This window comes from Barbus barbus (assembly GCF_936440315.1).
Source record: "Barbus barbus genome assembly, chromosome: 43".
Lineage (NCBI taxonomy): Eukaryota > Metazoa > Chordata > Actinopteri > Cypriniformes > Cyprinidae > Barbus > Barbus barbus.
In genome coordinates, this window is record NC_136721.1 from 20159345 (window position 1) to 20186127 (window position 26783).

Genomic DNA, 26783 nt, shown 5'->3' on the forward strand with positions numbered 1-26783 from the left:
TTCGTTCCGGGCCTCACACCTCACAGTGCGCATGCCCAGTAGCAAACAGCAAGCATGGAGGACATGAGCCGCTGAAGATTTTACTATAAAATCACCCTGGGATACCAAATAAAGTAAGTTTATGATATTACCACAGCTTTATACTCATTGTGGTTTTGTAAAAAGCAACGTTGCTCTAATATACCGTCCAGCATACGAGGTTAATGGACATTGTTGGACAGGACCCTCTCAATGGACAGTCGAAGAAAAAAAAAACATTAAAATTTTTTGTAAAAAATCGAAATACGTTTTTGTAGTAGCTGTAAACTAAACATTTGTGCTTTGAAGTGAGAAATGAAAATTCGATGTAATTGTTTTTGAAAGAGTTGACGCAATAAACAGAAATGTTGTAAACGTCAATGTAGGTGTCACATGTTTTGTTATTGTTAATTTATGAAACATATGTAGTCTATTACATTAAATCGGATTTGGGACTAAGACTAAGACCACCTTCAACTGTCAATATTAATTTAAGACTTATCTTGCATGGCATTCTACTTATAATGAACGGAGCTAACCTTTTAACTGAAGTTTGTTATTGTAAATATATATGCATGCATGCATGCCTGCTTTTTCCTCTAAATATATGTATTAAAGCCTATATATTTATCCTCTATGCTTTTCCCCCAGAGAAACATGATACGCAGATCGAGAATTAGTGTTCGGCCCAATGTAAAGCCCATAGGCCGAGCTCAGATAGCCTCTCGAGATGCATCTGTAGATAATGTTCAGACTCCCCAGGCTTCTGCTGACTCCCCTCCATCTGAGGGGTCAGAGGTCACGTTTGATAAGTTGAAGACTGACCCACCTATAGAGGCTTTGGAGAGGATCAATGAAGAAGAGTCTCAGAGCATCTGCCCTAGTGACCAGTTGGAGGCCACTAAACATGGAGAGTGAGTCTGACACCTTCGATTACATTTAATTAAAGAGTAATGCTGTATATTTATTATTTAGAATCATGTTTTTTTTTCAAAGCATTTTCAGTAAACAAGAAAATATTGTTGCCAAGTTCTTAAATTATTAAACAAGTGCAAATTCTATAAAGCAGAAAAGTTTTTTTTAAAACCGTAGGATACCGCTAAAGCTGCATGATGTTTATGTAAACTACTCTTAAATTTTAGTCTGTTCCTCAAAATCTTCTTTTTGTTAAGTGAAATGCTACATTATGCAAGAGAGTTTGCCCATTTTATCACTGATTGCTTCACAACAGGGATGCTGCATCTAAAAGTTCTGATGCCCAGGATTCAGCAAGCACCTCTGCGACTTCTGGCCCTCAGAGAAGGAAACGTTTCACAGCTCTGCCCAACCTGGCCAAACCACGAGCCTCTTCAGCTTCCTCTAGGACTCATAAATCGCCATCCAAGTCTCCTGTAAAACCAGTTACACCCAGTCAACCTGAAACCTCAACTCCCACTGAAGAGTCTTCCCTTCAGATACCTGCGCCTGTCCACAACCCCAGGCTTCCTGGAAGACAGAGACCTTCTGGAGGAGGCAGACAGGCCAAAGTTCTGCCCATCCCTGCAGCCCCGCTGCAGAATGACCAAGAGATGCAAAGGGATGGGGGATTGGAGGACACCCTTGTACCATTGACCATTCAGCAAGGGGAGTCCCAACATCCACTTACAACTTCCCAACCTGATACCGTTTTGGTCAGTGAAAACCCTCCGGCCCTTTCTGCTGTGGAAGACGTGGTTGTGCAACAGGAGAGTGATTCTCCTAGCCAGAGCCAAATGGATCTGTTAAGAGAAAGACTTAATAAACTTAAGACGCCATCGAAGATTCTCAACTCCTTGAAATCACTGAACGACCCAGCAGACATGGTCAGGTTAGCTCAGGCACGGAAACTTCGGGAGCTTCTTAAAAAAGAAATGAACAAACAAAAGGTGTGTATGTGTTTTATATTAGTTTGCTGTCTGGATTTGTATCTCAGTATTTAGGTGTGCCCTAATTATTATTTTTTTATATCAGAAAAGCTGTATTTTGCTCCAAACATTGGCAACTAGTTCCAAATATTTAAACCAAAAACTACTCAAAAATAATCAATGCATGTTTGGGGCAAGGCATGTTAAGTGTGGGGTTAGTTAGATGTAATAAGTAATGTTTTTTAAATAGTGAACCAAAGTCTCTTATGTTCACCAAGGCTGCATTTAGTAGTTAACAGTAATATTGTGAAAGATGATTACAATTTAAAATAACCTTTTTCTGTTTTATATATATTTTAAAATGTTAATTTATTCCTGTGATTAATAAAGCTGAATTTTCAGTAGCCATTTCTTTAGTCTTCAGTGTGACATGATCCTCTTATAATTATCAATGTTAAAATCAGTTACTTTATATTTTTGTGGAAGCCGTGATAGATTTTCTTCAGAATTCAATGGATAGAAAATTCAACAGAGCAGCATTTATTTGAAAATTCATTTTTAGTAACATTATAAAATTATTTACTGGCACCTTTGAGCAATTTAATGCTAAATAAATGTATTATTTCTTTCAAAATGTAAATAAAATAACAGTAGTGTATATTTTTTTAAATGTATAAAATCCCACTCATTTAATATTCTTGGTATAGATAAAGTTTAGTCCTAGGTTAAATAGGATTTTCGTTTAATCACAGTTTAATAAGTGCTGTTCGATCCTTGCATTAGGACACTTTATGGGGAATTTATAAGGGAATTGTTTCAATGATTTTAATGTGAAAGTCTCACCTCCATTAATGCATACATTTAGGAAGACAAGAAGAAACCCAAGTTGGGAATCAAAGAACGCCAGGCAGCCAAAGACCACACCAAAATGACCATGAGAGAGCTGATATATTACCTGCCTGTTTCCAACCCAATGAAGTATGTGCCGTCCTTCCTCAGTGTGTTTTAGAAGTGCATGTCAATGGAAATGCTATGTTGCAATTACGACAAAGCTCTAATGACGTTATTTATAGTTTCCTAAGCATTGAATTATATCAAACCCGTCTTGTTTTTCTGTACAGGTCTTTCACAGAAGAGGAGCAGAAAGCATCAGAGACAGTATTAGATGACTCTCCTACACCAACGTAAGCCTGATCACTTGGTCTATCACCTTGATGCCATTATAAGATACTGTTTTTTGTTTATGATTTAGAATTACGATTTTCTCTGCAGGTCTTCTACGACTCCAGCTGCTCCATCAGTTCAGGAGACAGTTGTAGAAGATGTTGGTGATGAAGAAGATGAGGAAAGAATGGAAGAAACCCAGCCGGAGGAGGAAGAGCCTCTTCTAGTGCCTAGGGTGAAGGTGGCGGAGGATGGCTCTCTGATTATAGACGAGGAGAGGTGAGAGCCTGAGCTGCTGAGAAATGAAGTCCAGAACCTAGAGAAGTCATTTTATTAGAATTGAAGGTGAACTTCCTGTGTTAAACAGCTTTTTATTTTGGTGTGTGTGTGTGTGTGTGTAGTTTAACAGTCCAGGTGTCAAGGGCAAATGGACCCAATCCGGCAGAAGACAGAGATCCTATATTTGAACGTGGCTCTACCACCACCTACTCCAGCTTTAGGAAGGGCACCTACACCAAACCCTGGTCCAATGGAGGTCAGAAGTCAGTCAAAATGCACACCTTAATCCAAAGTGTGTTGCACATTTAATTTATATAGAATCCTTTCTTTGACTATTCCAGAGACTGAAATGTTTTACTTGGCCATCAGCATGGTGGGGACAGACTTCTCCATGATTGGTCAGCTGTTTCCACACCGAGCTCGAACAGAGATTAAGGTGGTCACAATATCTTTGTGTTTGTGATAACTGTTTTCTATTTTAATATGTTAGAATGAAATGTATACCTGTGATGCAAAGCTAAGTTTTCAGCATCATTACTCCTGTCTTTAGTGTCACATGATCCTTCAGAAATCATTCAAATATGCTGATTTGGTGGTGTAAAATACAAGCTCAACTTAATACCACCTTCTTTGCTATTCTCCTATTCCTCCAGAACAAGTTCAAGAAAGAGGAGAGAAATAACTCATGGAGAATAGATAAAGCTTTCAGTAAGTGACCTTTTACTTTAAACAAACTTTTAAAAATGAAATTGGTTTCTTATTAAATTACATTTTAAGACATTTGGTTGAAAATGAAGTAAACTCAAGTGCATTTTCAGAGGAGAAGCGGCGTTTGGATCTAGATTTCTTCAAACAATTAATGGAGCAGATCCAAAAAAAAGAGCAAAATAAGAAAAGCAAAAACAAAGAGCTTGTCAAGTTGGCTAAAGCACAGAGGAGAGTCCCAAGTAAAGTGAGAGGTCAGTTTTTTAACGTGAAGTTTGTCCATGTGTTTATGAATTCACAGTTTTTTGGACAAGTTCTCATACATAATTGTACTATTTTCTGATGCAGCATCTAAAAGAAAGGAAATGGACTCTTCATCGGATTCGGACAGTGATGTGTTGGCTGGAGAAAAAGAGAATGAGGACTTCTCAAATGATGGAGGAAGTGATACCAGTACAAAGAAACGCAGAGGAAGAGGGACGAATACTCCAGACAGGAGAATCAAGAGGACGAATGGAGAGGGTATGCAAGGGAAAAAAAAAAAATCATTGTCTTATAAAAAGTCCAGATGAATTGAAAATCACAGCCTATGCCTAATGAAACTTTACTGTGTTTTTATTATTATTTAATTCACTTTTAAAATTTTTTTCATGTTTTGTAGCTGAAATAGATGAACCTGAGGACTGTGAAAATCTTACTTCTGATGGCCAGTCACAAGATGACAGGTAAGAATTAACCCAAATATATTATTAAAAGGTTACAGATATCTCACATTATTCAATTTAAAGGTGCATTTACATGTACACTGCATTCAAACATTTGGGGTCGATTAGATTTTTTTTGTCTTTGAAAGAAGTCTCTTTTATGCTCACCTAAGCTGCACTTATTTGAAATAATATACAGGAAATACAGGAAAATATTGTGATATATTATTACAATTTAAAATAACTTTTTTCTATTTAAATATATTTTAAAATGGCATTTTAAAAACTAAATTTTCAACAGCAAAAATATTTGTTTTTATTATCAGTCTTGAACACTGTTGTGCTGCTGTTTTGTGAAAACCGTGATTAATTTTCTTTCATGATTCTTTGTTGAATAAAAAAGTTCAAAACAACAGCATTTACTTGAAATAGCTTTTTCTTTGCCCAATAAAAGTATTAATTAATTTAAAAAAAAAAAAAAAAAACTCAAACTTTTGAACTGTAATGTAGTTTCTGCACTACTAGTGCAGTTATAATTTATAATGTTATAAGACGATTTGGGGGCTGAAAATGAAACTCTTCTAGTAGATACATGAGTCCTGCTATTAAACCGGCTCAGCTCAAAGGTCGACCCCAGAGACCGATCCCAGACCTCAGCCGCAGATGGGGTAACAGAAGCCCTGTGCCCAAAGGCAAAGAGAACGGGACCTCAGCCGGGAAGGAGAGTAAAATGGAAAAGTCCCCCAAGGTGACATTTTCAGCTGTTGGATGTGATAGTTTTATGTGTATTAGTGTATTATTTGTTTGGTCTAACAAATTGTATAATTTGCTCTTTTGTTAGGTGCCTTCAGCCTCTATAAAAGATAATAATCAGTCTGCAGTTCTACTTGAATTGGAAGATTTAGAGGAAGAACCTGACCTGAGTGCTGTTCAAGAACAGATATTCAATAAACCAACCAGGTAAGTGTGAGAATCTTTAGATAATTTTAATAACCTTTTAAGGATCTCAATGCAACTGTTCATTTCTTAATATTATTTATATACTATTACAGTATTTATTAATATTTTGGGTTGGCTTTTATATTGAATTTTTTGGGTTTATTTTTATTTAATGTTTGTTTTAGTTTTAGTAATTTTATGTGCTTTTGTCATTTTTTTTAAACAATGCTATTTAGCTTTATATTTCATTTCAGATTAGTTTTAGTAATTTTAGTACTTTAATATAAACTCTACTGATTTCAGTTAGTTGCCTATGCAGAATTTCTAATTTCATTTAAGTTGTTCATTTAATGTCTATATTTTATTTTGTTGCAGCTTTATTTCAATTGGCGTAAATAATTTTAAATATTTTTACATGCGATGCAGATGTAATTGTTAATAGATCCAGAATCTTGTGATAAATGAATATGTTTGTTTAAATCAATTTATTTTATTTTTGATGATCATTATCTTTTTTTTGGCATTATTCTGTGGTCTTGTTTTCAGTTTTGGTTGTCATACTAATTATTATTTCTCTTTTATTTAGGTCAGGAAGGATCCCTAAGCTCTCTCAGCATGTAATACAGGCAGCGGAAGAGGAAGATGAGGAAGAGCTCTCTGATCTTCCTGTGTCTTCCAAAGTTTGTGGTCAGGACATTAAGGCACCTGGCCGGAGAGCTAAATTAAAACCGGGTCCCAGATTGAAACCGGGCATGCTTAGGAGGGGGAAATCTAGACTGGTGACCTTACTGGCCTCTGGAACTGAAGATGGTGATGAGGAGGAGGAAGAAGAGGAAGTAGAAGAATCTGTCCTGAGCCAGGAAGACTTTGCTTCAAATCCTGAAGAGGAAAACCAGGCGTTTGTGCCAATGAGCCTGCGCCCTCTACAGCCTGTTAATTCAGAGGTGGTAGAAACCATGGAAGAGGTATGTTTATGTATTATCGTAAGAAGTGGGACCACCTTTATCACATATTATTGCCATCAGCGTGCTTGTTTTTGCATAAATTAAGTTATGGTTTTCAAAAAGTGAGTTTATTTTTGTTTTGCCATTTTGTTTATATTAATTTCTGCATGTCATATCATAAACTCCAAACATATCACAACCTTCCTACCTTTCATTGTCCTTCCCTCTGTTGTGATGCATTCCCACTGTCCGCCAGTTGGACATATCTGTGAATGTGCCTGATATCTTTGGCACATCCCAGAATGCTTTGTGCCCCGAGTTGTCATGTGATCAGGGCACGATGCCTGCTGGTCCTGTCCCTTGTGAACACCAGTTGGACCTGCTTGTTGTAAGTCTCACCAACATCATCTCTGTCTTTTTTCACATCTGACGCGTCCTCTGTTTACTCGTTTGTAATGTTGCAGTGTCCATCATAAATGCACATACATTTTCCTTTTTATCTGCAGTGAAATTGAATTTAGTTTCTTCACTTTGGAATTGGAATATTTTTGTAGTGTTGATGAGATGGTACTAATTTGTTTCTTATGTGTTTTGAAGGATGTCATAGAGTTCCTTGATCCAGACCACATGGAGGGTAAGACGAAACGATGAACTGAAAGAACTGCCAAATGAATTGTTATTATATGGTTGTTATTAACCATGCATTTTTGTCTAGTTATAATATGTAGTCAAAAAGGTCTCCAGTATACACTGAAATGTATATCCCAGCATTGAATTGAGCAAAAAGATACACAGATAGAAGACAAAAAATAAAAAAAAATAATAATAATGACTTTTTAAATTTAATTTCCATGTACATAATTTGTTTTAATAATAATAATATATTTTTGGATTTAATGTTTGGATTTATATGTTTATTTAGTTTCATTTCAATTTACATTAATGTTCAAATGATGAAAAAAAGCTTTTATGAAATAAAATTGGGCAAAAAAATGCATTGATAGAAGTCTATATTTCTGATTGAATAAAACTACTTTATATATATATATATATATATATATATATATATATATATATTTATTAGAATATGTATATTATGTTATTGTCTGAACTTTTAAGAATATTGTGTGATTTACACTTTGCTTATATCACCCACCACTACATGCAATGCAAATATTTTACCCAAAAGCTTTAAAATTCTGGTTGTTAATTTTTTAACATCTATCTTTCAGTATGTAATGAGATCAACAATGAAGCAGCCCAGACACTTCTGACCATCGGGAACTCAGCTCAGACGATCCAGACATCAGAAATGCCCTGTACCAGTAAGAATAACTTCATAGTTCAACCCTATTATTTGCTTCAGTCCAAATTAACACTTTTCTTCAAATGAAATCAAGATGATTGATTGATTAATCAAAATCTTTATCAGGTGGAAATGATGTTGTTGAACAGTCGAACATTGTACATGAAGAGGTCGTCCATGAGGAAGTTATCGCAGAAACAGCCGTCATGTCCGCTTCTTCTGTAAGCTGCGAGTCAGGGACAACATGTGATGTTGAACTTTTGAGCTGTGAAACTCATATTCCAGAACCTTCTGCTGAAGAAACCTCCACCCTGAAAGAAGAACCAATCAAATCACAGACAACCGATGCTCGTCCTGCTCCCATTCAACATGAGGCACAGGTTCCACCAAGCAAAAGAGGTCGATTCTCCAAACCCAAACCCAATATTGGTCAAGGTTTGAGAACCAGACGAGCTCCACAGCAACAAATCTCTCTAGAACTTGTCCCAGGTTCCTCTGGGACCTCTAAGGGTCCATCTTCCACAGAACAGGATAAAAATGCAGTGCAAGAAGACTCTGTTCCTGTGGACTCATCTACCATCCACCCTGAGGTACTACAGCCAGACACATCATCTGAAAGAAGAGAAGACAGTCCCAAAGTCATTCCTGAAAGAGTGTCTAAAGAAGATAATGGACCTGTCTCATTTTTGAAGAGAAAGAATGATGATATAATCACAGAAGAAAATATAAAAGAACAAGAAGGGACGAGATCAGAGCCACAGCTGACTAAAAGGTATTAAAAGTGTTGTAAATGACCCATTAATTTAGTTTTTTTTTTATACTTATTTATTAATTTTTCACTGATGTTAGTCACTGTCTTCTCTTGTAATTTAGCTTATTAAATTTAATTAAAAAATGTAAATGAATAAATACAATAAATAGAATCGTTTGTATATTAAAATGGTTCCTTGAATATCTAAAACCAATGCTTCCAAATGGCAGCAATTCAGTTTCCATAATGACACTGATATTTATGTGTATTTGTCTAAAAAAATAAATAAAATGTCTGCATGTTGTTTCAGTGTGAACGAGTCTCAGAGCACATCAGTTGAGCCCTCTAAACCTGTCAGGAGGTACCGTGGACCCAAACCAATACCAAACTTGACTCAAACATCCAGACGCGCACAGACACAAAGCAGCACAACATCAACCACAACAGGTAACAGCCACGATTATGTTTTATCTGTTATCTATCTGTAATATTTTTATAATTACATTTTACAGCAGTGTTTTTTTAAACAGTTCGTTTGGAAACAGTTGCTTGATTTTGCCAAAAAAAGATTGAAAATTTCATTAAAACATTACATGATTAATAATAAACAATTATGATCATTTTGTTTAATTTTTCAAATAATGAAAAAAGCATGAAATCAAATTGGGCAAAAAAATTCACTGATAAAGTCTAATTTTCGTATTGAATAAAAGTATTCATTCATTTATTATTGTAATACACTGTTTTTAAATAATAATAATAACATTTAAAAAACTTTAAATCTGTGTTAGTCCTTCTATAAATTATATATTTTCCCTGTATTTTAAAATTACTTTTCCATAAGAATGTTTATTATTTAAGAATATTGTGTAATATTATGTGTAAATTTGCTTTATTGACACAAAAAAATAATTTATATTTTTTATTAAAATCAAATCCAATTTATTATGCAACATATAAGTTAATAATTTGTCAAAATCATTTGAAAACAAAAACAAATATCTATTTTATGTTTCCATATTTTTTCTTGCAGTATTAAATGAGAAGCCGTCTGCTGCTCAGCCTTCCATGACCACTTTCACTAAAAGCCCTGAAGAGGGTGCTGTAGTTACCACAGAACTTGTGGTGTCCAAAAGTGCAGCTCAACAAGAGGGGGCATCGAGCATTGAATCAGCAGAGGTAAAATATCTGTTAAATTTGTGTGAAATATTATTAAACCTCAATTATTACAGTAAGAACATCAAAATAATAAATATCATGTGTTATGTCTCTGTAATTCAGATAGTCAAAGCTGTCACCCCGCCAGCTGTCTCTGAAAATGAGCCCAGACAGAAAACTGTGGTCATGCTGGATGAGAACAATAGAACTAATCCTGAGGATGTTTGTGAAGGCAGCACTGTGAAACATCCTGGATGTGAATCAGAAGAAACATCTGCTGAGCCCACGCCTGAGGAACCTGTGTTTATACTGTCTCTCACAGAAATCCCACCCACTTTAGATGAGGGGACGCGCCTTCGGACGGAGCTCCTCCCACCTGCAGCAGCATCTGAGTCACATTCTCATGGTCAAAGGTACACATTGCTTTCACCTGTTATCTGATGCCATAAACACTTGGAGAGAGCTAAATAAACATTAGGAGAAAGTTTTGTCCTGGTTGAGAATTACAAATGTTTCCATGTTCTACCTATCGTGCTTGATTATTTTTCCCATTCCTCTTAATTTCAGCGCTAGTGAGAGCAGGGATGTATCTCACCTTGTGATCATAGACGCTTTAGTTCCTGTGTCAGAGAAGGAGGAAAAGAAAAGTGAACAGGGGGATGTGGACAAATCAAGGACAGGAGAATTGAAATGCAAGACACCAGCCTCCACATCTCAGGGGGTAAAACATGCATCTTGACTTTAAGCATTATAAATGCTTGATAAATGCTGATATGTGTCTAATAGTTAGGCCATTTCCTTCCTAGAATACCAAAGATGAGAGTCAGGCAGGACATCACGGTGAGAACATTTCCAGCCCATCTTTATACTCTAAAAATGAACATATATGGTACAGATTTAACTTCTGTTAATGCATTGCACTGCCATATAACCAAATTTCTTTATGTTAGTAGTGGAAGGATTGAAAAGCCTGGTGGCAGAGGGCACTGATGATGAGAAGGAACATTTGGAAAAGAAGAGAAAAATACCTGAGAGAACCAGGAGAGGTAAGGGAGCGCTGAAATTTTTTATCGGGAAGTCTCTTTTGCTCACCAAGGTTGTATTTATTTGATTAAAAATACAGTAAAAACCATAATAATGTGAAATATTATAATTTAAAATAGCTGTTTTCTATTAGAAAATGTTTTAAAATGTAATTTATTTCTGCAAAGCTGAATTTTCAGCATCATTACTCCAGTCTTCAGTGTCACATGATTCTTCAGAAATCATTCTAATATGCTGATTTGCTGCTCAAGAAACATTTCTGATTATTATCGATGCTGAAAACAGTTGTACTGGTGTGTGTGGAAACAGTCATACATTGTTTTTCAGGATTCTTTGATGAATTGGAGTTCAGAAGAAAAGCATTTTTACAAAGAATATTTTGTAACTTTAAAGCATGTCTTTAATTTAATGCACTTTCTTCTGTTTAGGAAAGTTGCAAGTTAAACCCATCCCTGTTTCACGGAGAAACGCTCGAGGCGGTGACGCTAAAGAGGACACGGCATCTCTCTCTTTTAAACAGACTACCTCATTACCCATTTCAATACGAGAGAAGAAATCAGTGCCAGAGCAAACTGTTCCCGCTGTCATTTCATCAACGGATGACTTAATATTAACCACCATCTCAGAGAGAGAAGGAACCACAGATGTTTCTGTGAATAGCGATTATACTCGTTCATCTGTCTCTGAAGAGTCTGTACAGGAGGGTTCCTCCCAAGGCATCATGGGAAAAGTGGACCTCTCAGGCAAAGAGACAGTTGAGGTGGCTAGTAGATCAGACTTGCAAGGTGTCGGTCAGATCACGCCTATTACCACAAGTGGGCCACTTACAAGGTGGGTGGCTCTACATTTAGTTTTTTAAAGCAAAATGTGAATCTTTAGAGTGTTGAAAAAAATAACTCAGAAAAAATCCTGCTGAAAAGGCTTAATATCACCAAATTTCAGTGCAAACTCTGTAGGGCAGTGTATTGGCTTTGATGTCGCTCTAGATGTTATGATCCATTTTTGTTCATTTGGATGTCTCCAAATAGACCAGGCAGAAGACCCAAAGGGTTCCTGTCCTTCATTTCATCTAAGAGTACACAAGGACCCCCGGCAGCTCATCGAAGGGCCAAACCAGGCCCCCAAATACCAGCAGTCAACACCACACGTCCTGAGAGAAAACGGATAGCGGCGGGACCTGCTACCAATGCAACCATCCCTGAAGTAAAGCGACCCTCGCCGACCCCTGCATCTGTAATTGAGGTATCATACTGTCAGATATTTCTGTACTTTTATGGTCACTTTTTATATTTTTATTAATAAATCTAGATTTGACCTTTCTCTACTCATTAGATCTCAGATGAAGAACCCACAAGTGTCTCCAAGTACTTCTTCAGTGACATCTTTACTGAAGTTGACGAACTAGAAGACATGGATTAAGGCCAAAGGTTGGAATAATGAACCAGTCACAACTAACTAAACAGTCAGAAATATAGTTTGACATAAGTCGAGTGTATAGACGTGTGAATATTTGAAGTTTTACCAAGAGGAACCACAACTGAAGAGATGCAGAGAAAACGTACCTCAGTAACAGTTGACAATGTCTTTTATGTTATTTTATTTAAGGATAAATAAGTGTTAATTCAGTTATGTTTTTAATACTGTTGCACTCTTTTGTTATGTAAAGTTGAATTATAATTAATGTTTGATCTGAGCCTAACTGAATTTTTTTTGTTGGTCCCAACCTTCTACATTTTATTTCGGGTTCATTTCTCTTGCATCACTTGCTAATATATTTTTTAATTCAGAACATGTTTGTATGTTTTTTTGAAAGTGACCCTTCTTTCTTTATAATTTATTTTTGTTTAAAGAGCAGCTTTGAAACAAACCTCCATTTTAAATGAGCTCTGTACTGTTTTCAGCTCCATGCAGTCTGTTGTATTTTAGCATTTCTCCACATTATTTGTAGCATTTTAATATTCAGCTTTTAGTCACAAAGCCTAACCTTTGTTCAGTTTTATGCTGTTCATATTTGATTTTCATGTTTTTATGCAAATGTTCTCAAGCAAATGTTTAACTTGTATGTCTGTGTAAATATGTTAATAAATTTTACAGTATGTTGTAAAGGTTGACTTTCAAACTATTTTCCATCTGTCTGAATATATGAGAAATAATTTATATTTAAAAATGACAAATTTGATTATTAGATTCATAAAATTATATATTATATATATATATATATATATATATATATATATATATATATGTTAATATAGTCCCTTGTTTTTTAGCTACCTTGTATTTATACGTGAATGAATAGCATGCTTTAAAGGCACAGAAATATAACATAGTGTAGAACAGCAATTAAAGGGATAGTTCACCCAAAAATTAAAATTCGAATTACTCCCCCTCTTGTTTACAAGCAGAGGAATGCACACTGATGTCACATGGACTATTTTAACAATGTCTTTTATATTACTACCTTTCTGGGCACTGAAAGTGGTAGTTGTGCTTCTGTCTATGCAGGGTCAGAAAGCTCTCTGATTTATTCAACAATACATAAATTTGTGTTTCGAAGATGTACGATGACCTTACAGATTTGGAACGACATGAGGGTGATTAATTAATGACACAATTTTCATTTTGGGTGAACTGTCCCTTTAAATGTAACATAAAATGGGCAGTGTTTTTTCCCCCCCATATGAACATATAATATATATGAACAAAAAGAGAAATACAAGTTGCATACAAATGCCATCAGTACACAAGATTACAAGTAAAACAAAAATGAGCCAGAGTAAGAAAGAAAACATAAAATAAAATAATGAAGACCCAAGACACTTCCATTTCAAATTTGCAGATAATATTAGAAGTCCTGAGAGCTTTTTTTGTTTGTTTTACATTTATATGCCATATTACAGTATTGTTTAAATTCGTTGATAAAATTAAAAACATTTGGCTTACCACCTGACCACTTCATTTTGTGTATATGAAACTTCCACATTACATCCAGTAACTGAATAATATATGCTTTATCCTTTTCTTTCTCATAATCATCAACATATTACATCAGAGCCACCCAGTTTAACAGCTGTATTAAGTTTTCTTGTAATTAAATTCTCGACATCAACCCAAAATATCTTTGTATAAATGCAATTAAAAATAAATGAAAAAATGTTTCTTTCATTACTACAAAATTCACAGAGTAGTCGATATTCAATTTAAAACGTTCACTGGATAATTTATATGCAATATTTTAAAAAGGGCGGTGTTTACCAGCAGGAATTTCTTTTTGGTTTGTGGCAAAGAGTCTAAATAACTAGAAAATGTCCATTAAAATTTCTCAGAGTCAATTTTTTCCAGTGCAAAGTTTTTCAAGTTGAACCGTTGCTCGTTTAGAACATGTGGTGCCTGTTACTTTTGTCAGCGCAGGTCAGAATGGACCAATCACGGTCGTCTGTATTTACAGCGTGAGGATTTTTAAAAATGCTTTTATTGAGATTACTGGTGCGAGTTTCGATTTGTAGATTTCAACTATTAATACTTAGAATTTTTAGAATAAAAAAATAATACGGTTTAGGTTGCAGATGTTTCCAATGATTCCAAAAATGTTCTAAAATTGGGATACATCTGAAAGGAGGATTCGATTTTTAAATCCTGGCGGAATCAAACCTTTTGTGCCAAAGTTATGTTCACTAAATCACAATGGTGGCGCTGTTTCAGTGAGTGTTCAAAACTTCAAGCACCACCCATACCATGAACTGGGGAAAAACACACCCTATTTATCCATGGTTGTTGCAATATGTCCAGTAGGATTTTATACTAACGGCGCTTTTAAGATGTATATTTAAGCATTTGGGACTGGATATATGTTTATTTTAATGCAGTAGTTAACCGCTTCGGTTGGACGCTTGAGTTGGGACCTACAGCAATCATGTTGTGCAGAAACCAAACTTCCAGAGCCACTGTGGCCCGTGGATCCGCGATGGAGATGGAGGTGAAGAGAGGCCGGTTCCGCCTGAGCGTGCTGGAGGATTCCGCGCAGGTGAGCAGCCGCAGCACCACACCTGCGCAGATCCACCACAAACCCATCACAACACCACTGAAACAGATACATCTTATTGCTCAGTGTTGCTCATTCATATCCCAGGAAACCGAATGGAGTTAATTCTTAGTTATTGTTCGTATATGTGACCTTTTCCTCATATAAATCTCTTTAAAAGAAGTCAAATTACATAAATGAGACAATTGTTTTCGTACAGTAGGCGTATAATATGAACATGGATGGCCAACGTTTCCATTAGATCTCCATTCAGTCTCATTGATAAGTGTCTGTTGAATTGTGTTCTTGAGTTTAGATTTATTGTCGTATTATATAATCATTTATTGCATGAGGTCACCTCTGCTGTGATCATATACTGCATGTTTAAAATAAATAATGTAGTCACTGATATTATTCTGCATTCAGTAGGCTATACTTCATTTGCAAAGCATACAGCTGAGTTTCAATAAAAAAAAATCACTCTCATTCTGTAGCAGCACTTCTTTTTATTTCTCCAAAGTAACTTGTAGACCAATGATCCATAATAACTGAGCAGACAGAGCAATACAACTTTGCTCTGGCTTATTTTCTTAACATTACATCTAACATCTTTTTTGATACACAATGGGAAGTCGTGGCCTAATGGTTAGTGAGTCGGCCTTGTAATCCAAAGGTTGCGGGTTCGAGTCTCGGGCCGGCAGGGATTGTAGGTGGGGGGAGTGAATGTACAGCGCTCTCTCCACCCTCAATACCACGACTGAGGTGCCCTTGAGGAAGGCACCGAACCCCCAACTGCTCCCCGGGCGCCGCAGCATAAATGGCTGCCCACTGCTCCGGGTGTGTGTTCACGGTGTGTGTGTGTGTGTGTTCACTGCTGTGTGTGTGCACGTTGGATGGGTTAAATGCAGAGCACGAATTCCGAGTATGGGTCACCATACTTGGCTGAATGTCACTTCACTTCACTTCAATGGCAATGACAGTTTTATAAGGCAGTTTTTTTGCCCGGCAGGATTTTAGAGTTATGAAAATTAGCCAATTTGCCATCTTAATGTATTAGAAACAAACAAAAGCCTGTTTGAAATCGTTCTCAGGCATAGACATGACCCTGAGAGAATTTCATGTCAATACACAATGCTCGCTGTCATCAGAGCAAACAGGCATTGAGCTTGTGCCAGCATGCTTTAACCTGCTATTAGTAAGGGACTAATAGTTTAAGAGCGAATGCATGCATCCTATTCTTTGGAAGTGTGCCGAGATCAAGCTTTAGTGAGTGCTTTTGTTTAAATGAACATTTGTAGGGATCGTTCACCATTCAATTAGCTCTCATGTCAGTCTAAACTTGTACTGTATGTAACCTTTCTTTATTCTGTGGAACACAAAAGGAAAACTTCTAAAGAATCTTTTGGGCTCTTTTGTCAATATAATGAATGTGAAGTACTGCGCTGCTCTAAAATGACAAAAAGCATTATAAAAACAGTCAGCTATTATCTTATGCAATATCTTTCAAGCCTTCAAAAGCCTGCAGTAAAAAAGAAGAAATTGTTTTATTTAGTCAAATCTCAGAATTTTTTTTGTTTTCCAATATCGACGAGCTCTTTATTTAACTGCACAATAGGCCATGTTCTGTCAAATGCGTCATAAATTACAATTAAATTACATGACAGAAATGAAATTGTTGGGAAAGAAATTATTCTTTGAGTCAAGAAATTTCATATTTTATCATAAAAGATTCATTGTTCCCAAATCAAAATACACAATTGCATGCAGTACCTATGAACCCAAAGCACAAACATTATCAGTTTACAGTCTAAATCAGCTCTTAAACTGTCCACGTTATCTGATCTTTTGGTTAGATTCTTTGACATATTCAATTGCAGCTTGAGGACAGTGTAAATTGAGAATTGCATTGGTAAATTCCTTTCATTAAGTTATCCATTCGTGTCTGATGGCTAAACTTTTAGATTTCTTATTCATTAACATCAGTATGCACTTATTTGTGTTAATCTTCAAACGTACACTTAGATTACTTCCTCTTACATAACTGTGGTTCTTAACGTCACAGTTGAGAGGATGTAAACAGATTAAAGAGATATTTTACTGACTGGATACATGCTGACAATAAACAGCGAATGAATTCAGAAATAGGAAACAAACAGAGGGTTTTGTTGTAGTGCTGTTTAGCTCTTTGTGTGCTCTTTGTTTCTCTTGCTGGCTGAATGTTATCAAAGCTCTCCTCTGCTTTTGCATAGTGTTTGGTTGTGTGAGACCAGACGTGAGGCTGTGGTTTGTTTGAATGCAAACTGTGTGGCACATTGGGATGAATCGCAAAAGAATCGAAAGAATTAGGACTGTTAAGCAATGTTGTTTTGATAGTATTTACAGTGGGGGAAATAATTATTCATCACTTGAACAATTTTTTTATTATATGGATTGTTAAATATTCAATATTTTTTTTCTCTGTGTAGATTCCTTGAGTTAATACCAATATCTGGTCAAAATTTCATGTGAATTGCTGCACTGGAAATGTGTTTAATAAAAAATTTGTTCAAGTGTTGAATACTTATTTCCCCCACTGTAAATACCATTGTTGTATTTATTAATTTTTGAAGTTGCTCTTATATTTATATTTTAATTTTGGTTAAATTTTAGCCATTTTAGTTTTGTTTTTATATATTTAATTAATATGTTTTATATTTAATTATAAAATATTATTTAATATTTTTATTTATATAGTTTCATCTCATTTTATTTTTTAATTGTTTATATTTTTGTTATATTATGAGTTATACTTTTAATAATACAACACTGCTATAAAGACAGTAATATTACCAATAGCCTATTATATATTGTCAATTTATTAAAGTGCAACTGACAAGTTTAATTTTTGCACAATTCCACAAGCAAGTTAATTCAAATCAGCTGAGCATGTGACAAAATTAACCCCATGTAACTACTCATCTCATGCTAATCTATACAAACGGCTTTAGATACTTACAAAAATACCCTGAATGATGTAGCACGTTCTGGAGCTAAAGCTTTATCTTAAATTAACTTAAATACATGGAACAAAAGACATGCTTATCCTGTACGCTTTTGACAATAAGGTCATATGATGTGGGTCATGAACAAACTATATGTATGTATATATATATATATATATATATATATATATATATATATATATGTATATATATATATATATATATATATATATATATGTATATATATTTTAATATATATAAAATATATTCCAGATGACCAGATTTATTTATTTATTTTTTGTTTTAATATGCATTGGATGGTCGGTGAATGGTTCTGGTTGTATACTATCGTCTGAGATTATGACTGTTATCTCTTTGTCTCTCTGCAGGACTGTGAGGTTCAGAGACGGATCGAGAGAGAGGTGAGGATCAGAGAAGGGGCCTGTAAGCTTTTAGCTGCGTGTTCTCAGAGAGATCAGGCTCTGGAAGCTTCCAAGACTCTCCTCACATCCAACAGCCGCATTCTGGCCCTCATGACCCAGCTGCAGCGCATGAAGGAAGCCCAGGCCATGCTGAGAGCAGGACGGAGGTATATCATGGAGTCACTGGGTTGGGGTGTAGATGTATAATGAGTTGAACTGAATAGATAGCAATAGAGTACTGTAAATAGCATCTCAGTGTCTCTTTAAATCAAACTTTCTCAACTCACCAATGATTTCTATTTTAAGGCATTATTACTGAAGCCCATTTCCGCCATGGGATTAAAAAAAAAGTGAAACACAAATAAATTAGAATTTAGAGAAGTGTGAGATATAAACTCAGATTTCTGACGTTTTCCTCGTAATTCTGAGTTTAAATCTCACAATTCTGACTCTTTTTCTTTTTTTCGTTTTTTGTTTCTACCATGGAATAAAAGATTAAAAAGATAATTAAAAAATTTTTGATCTCACAATCTTGACTTTATTCCTCACAATTCCAAGTTTATCTCATAATTCCGACTTTTCTTCTCAGAATTGTAAGTTTGTCTTGTAATTGCAAGTTAACATCTCGCTATTCTGACTATTTTCTTTCTCAGAATTGTGATTTTGCGATCTTGCAATTATGACGTTATATCTCACAGTTCTGACTTTATATCTTGCAATTATGAAAAGTCCAAAATAAAGATACACGTATATAGCGTGAAAAATAGTAACATTTGATTTAGATATGAATTAAATAATAAATTACAATAAAAAAAATTACAGAATCATAGAAACAAAATAATAAAAGTATAACATAATTATGATGCCCAACTGTTGAAGTTGTTTTGTTGTAAGTGCACTTAAAATGTTGCCTTTGTAGGCAGCTCACTATGTCTGGAAAAGAGCCGCTGATCCATAGATTGAATGTTTTTAGGTCATCTGATGGTGGGTCTGTTGATGAGCGATTACCTTGTACTGGAAAAGTAGCCATTTCAGGTGAGATTACACACTCAGAGACTAATGCAACAACTTACTACTGTATATCACTATACTATATCTTACATATTTGCTTTGATTTGTTACTGTTTTAATTTTTCTATTTGCTTGACTTATCCTCAGATATTCGCATTCCTCTCATGTGGAAAGACTCAGAGTATTTCAAAAACAAAGGAGGTGAGTTTGACTAATCTGTATGACCATAAAATCAGTCAGGTTTTCATTGAGTTTCTCCTTTTCTCTGTTCAGAGCTGCACCGGTGTGCCGTGTTCTGTTTGCTGCAGGTGGGGACAGAGATTCACGATACAGATCTCGTAATAGTGGACAGGACGCTCACAGACATCTGTTTCGATGAACCAGTGATATTGTAAGACTCTTCATTTTGCTTTCTTTTATCTCTGAAATGAATGAACAAAATAGAAATGGTCCTCTCCAAAATGGTCTTTATTACAAATTAGACTTTTAGATTTTCATTAGATTGGAATTAGCCTTTCTTTTTTTTTTTCTCGTCATGTTTTTTTTCATATTCATTAGTCATAGGGCCAGATTTACTAAGTTTGCGCCAGTGCAAACCGTCTTTTTTTACTAGATTTACTAAAGACACGCAGTGAAGAATTAGCACTGAAAAGACGTGGACAGTTATTTTTGCGCCCGACCTTGTTTGCACTCAAGTTACTGGTATTTGTGCCATTATTTAATGCCAAAAAAAAGCATGTCTTAAACTGTTTTGTACCTGTGTTATAAGTAGATCACCCTCACCTGATGAGCACCGGCTCTGCTTATTTGCGACTACGCTAATTTGCACTACACTTGGTATATTGCATTGGTCAATATGTAAATGAGATTTTTAATTTTTTTGGGCAGAAATTTTTCATGCTAATTTGCCCTGTTTAGTAAATCTGGCCCATAGTGGTAGATTACTTTAGCTGTTAAATTTAGTTGTCTGACCGAAAAAAAAGGTAAACATTTTATTTTATATATTTTGGTAAATATACATTACCATTCAAAGGTTTGGGTCATTTAAGATATGTTTTTGAAAGAAATTAATACTTTTATTAAGCAAAAATGCATTGAACTGATCAAAAGTGACAGTAAAGACTTTTACCTTTTTTTTATGTAAAAGAAAAAAAAAACTAATAGAAAAAATAGCTATATTAATTTGACAATATAGTTTTTTGATAAAATAAATGCAGTCTTGGTGAGCTTGAGAGTTTTTCAGAAGCATAAAAAACATACTTTTAAACAGTAGTGTAGGTTTTATAAACAAATAATTTCCTTTGTTTATATACTTCCACCCTCAGCACCCAGTCACACTTACGAAGTCACACACACACACTAACTCACACAAATTATGTTGGCTGTCATGTATGTTTTGTTGACCTTGGTTATTTTGTATTTGATTTGTCACCTGTAAATAGTATGTTTGTTTGCAAAAAAAATACACTTTAAATATTTTATTTTTAAAATCTCTTTTTAAAGTCCTGTTTCCATATATCCTGTCTTCAAAGCACTGACATACCTCCAGGCTTTGACCTGCGGGTGGAGCTCTACAGCTGCTGTGTGGAGGAGGAATTCAGCATGGGCTTCTCCACTCGGAGGCTGAGCCGGCTGGGAAGTGCCTCCAGTAAGAAGTTCATGACAACTTTAGAGACAGCAGCTTCCTGCAGTTTCCACAGCAGTGGAACCGGATCACCCGGAGGAGAATCACCGGTTGTGCTGTCTGCTCTATCTGTACGGTGAGGGGGCAGTATACATGTCATTACATCAAATACATACCAAAGTGTTGTACAAACAGATACATGACACTTGGAGAGCGTTAAATGTGGAAACGGTCTCACAAACGCATTCATAGTGACTGTCAGTACAGACAGACACACCTTGACTGTTTATTTTCTTAACATTCGGTCTGTCTGAGAAAAAGGCCAAAAAAAACACAACAGAGAAAACTAAAAAGATGGATGTGAAACCAATTACATATTTTTAGGGTGAATCTCATAAAGCCTGTCAGAAACATGTCTGGCTCATTTTTCTTAGTTAAAAGCATGTTTCATATTTCAAGGGGTTTGTTTTCAATTTTTTATCTTTAAGAATTATATGGTGTGTCATTATGTTCATAAGAATAAAGCACCACTTAAAATAATCTTTTTTCATACTTCTTATTTAATTATTTTAATGGTAAAGTAATTATACATCATTATAGTTTTATTTATTTTACTGCCTGTGTTATTTGCTATCTATTGAGAGAGGATAGTTTTCACTATTACATTACAGAATCATTACTGACCCTAAAATGAAATACAAACTTAATTATAAAACATATAAATCCAATAAGAATTTGAGTTCTATCCTGAAAGTGTTTCTGTAAATGTAAACATGCGGAAGCTTATAGATTTTAGTTTATTACGAGCCAAACATGTCATTGCTTTAGTATAGAAAAACATTCAATGTAATTTGAAATTATTATAATTTTTTTAATTTTATTATTATTTTATTATTATTTTTAGTATTTTTTTTAAGGGTAAATTATCATACTTCATTCAGCCTGTATATATAAACATTTTGTATTTATTTAATAATTTATTTCTTTAATATTATTATTTTATATGTACTTTAATTGCTTATTTAGTGTTTTTTTTAAAGATAAACTTTGGGGTGGAAAATTTGTATTCTTTAATGGTATATAGTTTTATATTCTGTATTGTTCATGGGGTTCTATAACAAACAAAAAAACTGAGTTGGGAAAAAAAAAGAATTTGGGTGGACAGATGTGCTCATGAAAATAAAGTAAAAAAAAATATTAATGGTACAAAAATATGGTACATTTTCTTGTAAAATATTTGCAAAGTATACTATTTTCAAGTGAAAATTCTTTTCTTTGGATTTTAGGATGAAACATGACCTGAGTATGTTTTTTTTTTTTTTTATTTCCACAAAGGATTCACTTTATTAAAACTGCATTAGTGTTGTTCCATTCTTTGTATTTACTGTGTACTTCAACTCAAAGAAGTTTTAATGTCTGTTCTAACATCGGAACATAACTAATTATTTTGTTTAAGTTCAAAACATTCCTTACATAATGTAATTGTGCTCACAGAGGCCCTCAATATCACCTCTTGTCCTCAGGGGCCCTAAATATCACCGCCTGGCCCACACATCTCTGACCCTGTGCCACGTACAGAACTCTTTCCGAACACATGACCTGACAGTATCAGACACCGGTAAGAAAACTATTTATTCAGCACTTTTTCCGGCACTGTTTAAACACAGCCTATTATATGAAAATTTGTTTTCATATTAAGTCCAAAAGTGTGAGAATGGGAATTCAATTTCTGAGAAATTAGATTTTGATTCCAACAATTTCATCATGGGAATAAACAAGGTTTTTGGATTTTGAAAGATTTGTTAACTCTTCTATGCACATGATAGCATGTTTGTTTTTGATTAATTTTCATTTTGATTTAATTTGTTCTCGTGTTTTTTTTTTTTTGTTTTTTAGAGGACTCTTCCTTCTGGTTGCCGCTCTATGGTAACATGTGCTGTCGGCTCGTGGCCCAGCCTCTCTGTATGACTCAAGTAGTTATGTGTGGAAAACTCAGAATTCGGGTTTGTAAATATGATGTATTACTATAATTAAAAAGAAATAATCAACATTTCCCAAATACCCATTCAGCCATCTTCCACATATTTTTGTACCCAAGTCAGAGAGCAGTCCAGAGGAATGGAGAGATGTCCACGGTGTCCTGGGTGGGTCAGATTTAAAATGTTACCAGCAGCAAGATGATACAGATTCTTTAGAGACACCACTGTTCACTATTCCCATTAATAAGGTGAGGAGTAATGAAACACTTGTCTCATATAACAGTTGTAGTTGCATCTTGTAGTCAACAGAGGGCCAAGTTGTCTTTGATAATATTTGTGTTATGTGAGTTTTTCCAGTAAGGGGTTATGCAGCATGTAGTTTTAAATCCAGTACTACAGCATACATGCTTTTGGAAGTTATTTACTGCATTGATCCTACGTTCTACAAACTATGAATTGTTGTGCAATTGTAATTATTGTTTACACCTGGTCTTAAAACCAATTGTGTGCGTACTTGCTTTAGGACACCCGTGTGCGTTCCACAGAGAGAGATCCGGCTCTAAATACTCACAGTATCACCGTAACAAACCAGAGTGGTGGTGAGATCACATACACAATTGTCACGCACACATCTGAAGACACGCATAACTGGATGGAAGCCTTCTGGCAGCATTTCTATGACATGAGTGAGTATCAGAGTTCCCAGAATGCACAAGATCACTTCAAAACATCACTTCAGCAGTATCAGAAATGGATCATACAATCTAAATAGATCTATCTATCTGTCTATTTAATGTATTATTTTTATAGGTTTATTTGACAGCTCTAACACAGAATGGTTTGAACTGCAATTGAACTAAAACTTTAACACTTTACTATTGTGCAACCACTGGTATGTCCATACGGAAATCCTGACAGTGTCTCTGATATGCTGTGTGTGTTTGCTGCAGTCATAGATGGACTTACTCTCAAAGATACCAGTCCAGTACCTACCTGTCTAATGTTAAAACCCAGACCTGTTCTGTTCCTAAAAAGACCAGTTTTCTTAAATGCAACCCTAAAGTTGCATTGGATAAAATGTATTATTTTCACTCTTTGGGGGTGTGTAGTTGGCTGTGTTTGTATTGCTATTGCTTTTTCCCCCCCGACTTATAATTCTGCTTTTCCATCTCCAGAAATTCAATTGGAATTTTTTTTTTTATATGAACTTATGAAACTGTATTACACAAATTATCAAGGCTAACCAAATTAGCACCGTACACATAATAGTTGCCTTTTTCTAGGCAACTAAGCATCAATACATCCCATAATTAAGAATTATTATATTTAGAAAGAATTAACAAAAGGATGTCTACAAAAATCAGTTTACTTACTATTCTTTGCTTGTCAGTTTGATCTAAAAGTGATTTTTGTGAATTTGATTTAGCAACTGCATTCATAAGAAATCCTCCTCAAATGGATCTAAGGCAAAAACAAAGAACAATGAAAGACTTATTCAGCACTGCATTGCTGACATTCCTGAACATATAGGCCACGTGAAATACAACTAAGAATGAGTGATTAGGAATGGTAATGTTACTTATATAACACAAAATCAGTAGTGTTATACAATGTAAGCATTATAAATCAATTCAGTAATTCCATAGCAGTTCATTTTGCAATTAAACTTGTGAATGTTCAGATATTGTCCATCTTAATTGATTATTTAACGGAATTCAAAAAGATGGAAATATATAAAGGTCGTTGCTGTTGCATTAGAAGGAATCAAATGAAATTTACACCCCTAAAGATTTACTATTGAACTTTCCTTGTGATTTCAAATGCCAAAACCAATTTACATTCTTGAACAAAAGAGAAACATAAACAGATGTGGGTGGATGTTTTCAAATTAGTTATCTTGGAAGATAATTTAGTGTCCCATACTAAAATAAGTGCAAGATATTGTGACCTTCTGTTTCATTGGTACACATTATATATGTGACCCTGGGTCAAAATTATCCTTTTTTTATTTTATGCCAAAAATCATTAGGATATTAAGTAAAGATCACGTTCAATAAAGATATTTTGTAAATTTCTTAATGTAAATATATCAAAACTTAATTTTTGATTAGTAATATGCATTGCTAAGAACGTCATTTAGCTAGTATTATATGTATTTGCTTAGTATAGAGAGGCCATTGGAGATGTTTGAATTATAAAGATTAAGTCCATAGAAAGTCAGTTTTTATAGTTTAGTCCAAAATTTCTATCACTAAGCATTTAACTGATTTATGTAGCTGGAAGAGCCACACAGAAACACAAATGAGAGAAAGTCTATGACAGGTTAAAATTAGTGACAGTTTAAAGGTATTGCACTTGTAAAGTTCAAGGTCACGTGTAAAAAATTCTTACAAGGAATCCAGCCTTGTTGTTTTAAAATCTGGCGTGGTGTCGACAGGTATTGAGACCAGTTAGGCTTGATTCATTTACTCTTTCTATTAAATCTGCTGTTATTTCTGGGAAGGTGAAAGCTTAAACTAGATTTATGTACTTTTTGCATAACTGCTTTTTTTTTTAAAGTTCCCTTGTGATTTAGTAAGCAAGGCCTTCCTTTGTACACATGACACATTTATTGGAATACTGTACAGTGACTTCAACAGTTGGATATGGTGAGGTTTCATTTGCAAGATTTTTCAACACTTTGGTCTGAGAAAGTGAAAAAAGAATAAGAAGATTCAACAAGGACATTCTGATGATCTGCTGATATGATGAACATGATAATTATCTAAAAGTAAACATGCATAATTGCACAGGTTTGCATTCATATTTGCATGTGCATGACCGCTTTTTTTTGGTATGAGGAACTGATAAGCTTGAAGGACAGTGTTGTCATCACTGACATTAAAAACCTTATCAAACTGGATTTTCCCTTAATGGCTTTTAAAAGCAGTTGAAGGACAAGAACATGAGAATAAGGTATAACAATACAGTAAATTTATGAGCTAAAGTAGGTCAGAGAGAGACAAAGAGTGAGTTTATAAAATATTGATAGTTTTTCACCGATATAAACCAGTTCTGTAATGCATTGAACTTAAAGAAACACTCTACTATTTTTGAAAATAGGCTCATTTTCCAACTCCCTAAGAGTTAAACAGTTGCGTTTTACTGTTTTCGAATCCATTCAGCCTATCTCCGGGTCTGGCGGTAGCACTTTTGGTGTAGCTTAGCATAGATCATCGAATCTGATTAGACCGTTAGCATTTCGCTCAAAAATGACCAAAGAGTTTCGATATTTTTCCTATTTAAAACTTGACTCTTCTGTAGTTACATTGTGTACTAAGACTGACGGAAAATTAAAAGTTGCAATTTTCTAGGCCGATATGGCTAGGAACTATACTCTCATTCTGATGTACCATGGGTGCAGCAGGCCCAATGATATTATGAAGCGCCTGAAAATAGTCCCCAGCTATATTACCTAGCAGCAGCGGCACTGATATTGATAGGTCAGTATTCACCATTAACCAAACACTTTTCACCTGCCTGAACATCTCTCACCGTTTACACTCGGATTGATGCACATAAGCAAACACAGTGCTATTCTACACTTGGTGGTGGGGGGCTTTGGGGGCTCGAGCCCCTGCCCTTTTTCAAAATTATTCAAAAGTGCCCCTCTCAGACAAATATCAATGATATTGTGGTCAATAAAACAAAATGCATTTGAATTCTAATTAACATGACAACGTGCACAAAACAGTAATTAATCAAAAGTTGGAAAATTCCTGTTTATTTTTACATACATAAATACATACATGCATACATATATGTAGGCTATCTGTCAATCTGAGCCGTTGCTATGGGTTGCGTGTGCTTC

The 26783-nt window shown here is 34.9% G+C and overlaps 2 protein-coding genes across 5 annotated transcripts in view; both read left to right on the forward strand.

Annotated features, from left to right (window-relative positions):
- The first annotated feature begins 22 nt into the window (after positions 1–22).
- On the forward strand, positions 23–13011 carry LOC306862625 (uncharacterized protein). Of its 4 annotated transcripts, none has more exons than XM_079405527.1 (28): positions 23–113; positions 670–932; positions 1250–1922; positions 2767–2879; positions 3023–3085; positions 3174–3344; positions 3467–3600; positions 3686–3780; positions 3998–4052; positions 4163–4303; positions 4398–4571; positions 4711–4774; positions 5339–5501; positions 5595–5713; positions 6279–6657; positions 6893–7024; positions 7234–7270; positions 7869–7961; positions 8069–8714; positions 9004–9140; positions 9727–9872; positions 9975–10264; positions 10419–10572; positions 10658–10691; positions 10802–10897; positions 11324–11726; positions 11924–12137; positions 12228–13011. In XM_079405527.1, exons 2-28 carry the CDS (start codon positions 676–678, stop codon positions 12312–12314), a joined length of 5070 nt encoding a protein of 1689 aa, XP_079261653.1. In that variant the 5' UTR covers positions 23–113; positions 670–675; the 3' UTR covers positions 12315–13011. The 4 variants fall into 4 exon arrangements, with proteins under 4 accessions (XP_079261653.1, XP_079261654.1, XP_079261656.1 ...); XM_079405528.1 differs by having other exon boundaries at positions 10805–10897; XM_079405530.1 differs by having other exon boundaries at positions 7010–7024.
- Positions 13012–14333: 1322 nt separating this feature from the next.
- The window catches only part of LOC306862628 (rhotekin-like), a 30306-nt gene continuing 17856 nt past the window's right edge, over positions 14334–26783 (forward strand). Inside the window, exons 1-10 of the mRNA XM_079405534.1 lie at positions 14334–14919; positions 18287–18486; positions 19293–19354; positions 19478–19531; positions 19604–19721; positions 20863–21090; positions 22478–22572; positions 22851–22957; positions 23053–23181; positions 23457–23619. Coding sequence (XP_079261660.1) covers positions 14809–14919; positions 18287–18486; positions 19293–19354; positions 19478–19531; positions 19604–19721; positions 20863–21090; positions 22478–22572; positions 22851–22957; positions 23053–23181; positions 23457–23619 — 1267 coding nt within the window. The 5' untranslated portion in view covers positions 14334–14808. The remainder of the gene's footprint in view (positions 14920–18286; positions 18487–19292; positions 19355–19477; positions 19532–19603; positions 19722–20862; positions 21091–22477; positions 22573–22850; positions 22958–23052; positions 23182–23456; positions 23620–26783) is intronic.

Coding starts and splice junctions, on each gene's coding strand:
- LOC306862625 (XM_079405527.1), top strand. CDS start 676: ATGATACGCAGATCGAGAATTAGTGTTCGGCCCAATGTAAAGCCCATA. Junction 2,880..3,022: donor CCTGTTTCCAACCCAATGAA/GTATGTGCCGTC, acceptor TTTTCTGTACAG/GTCTTTCACAGAAGAGGAGC. Junction 11,727..11,923: donor ACAAGTGGGCCACTTACAAG/GTGGGTGGCTCT, acceptor GTCTCCAAATAG/ACCAGGCAGAAGACCCAAAG.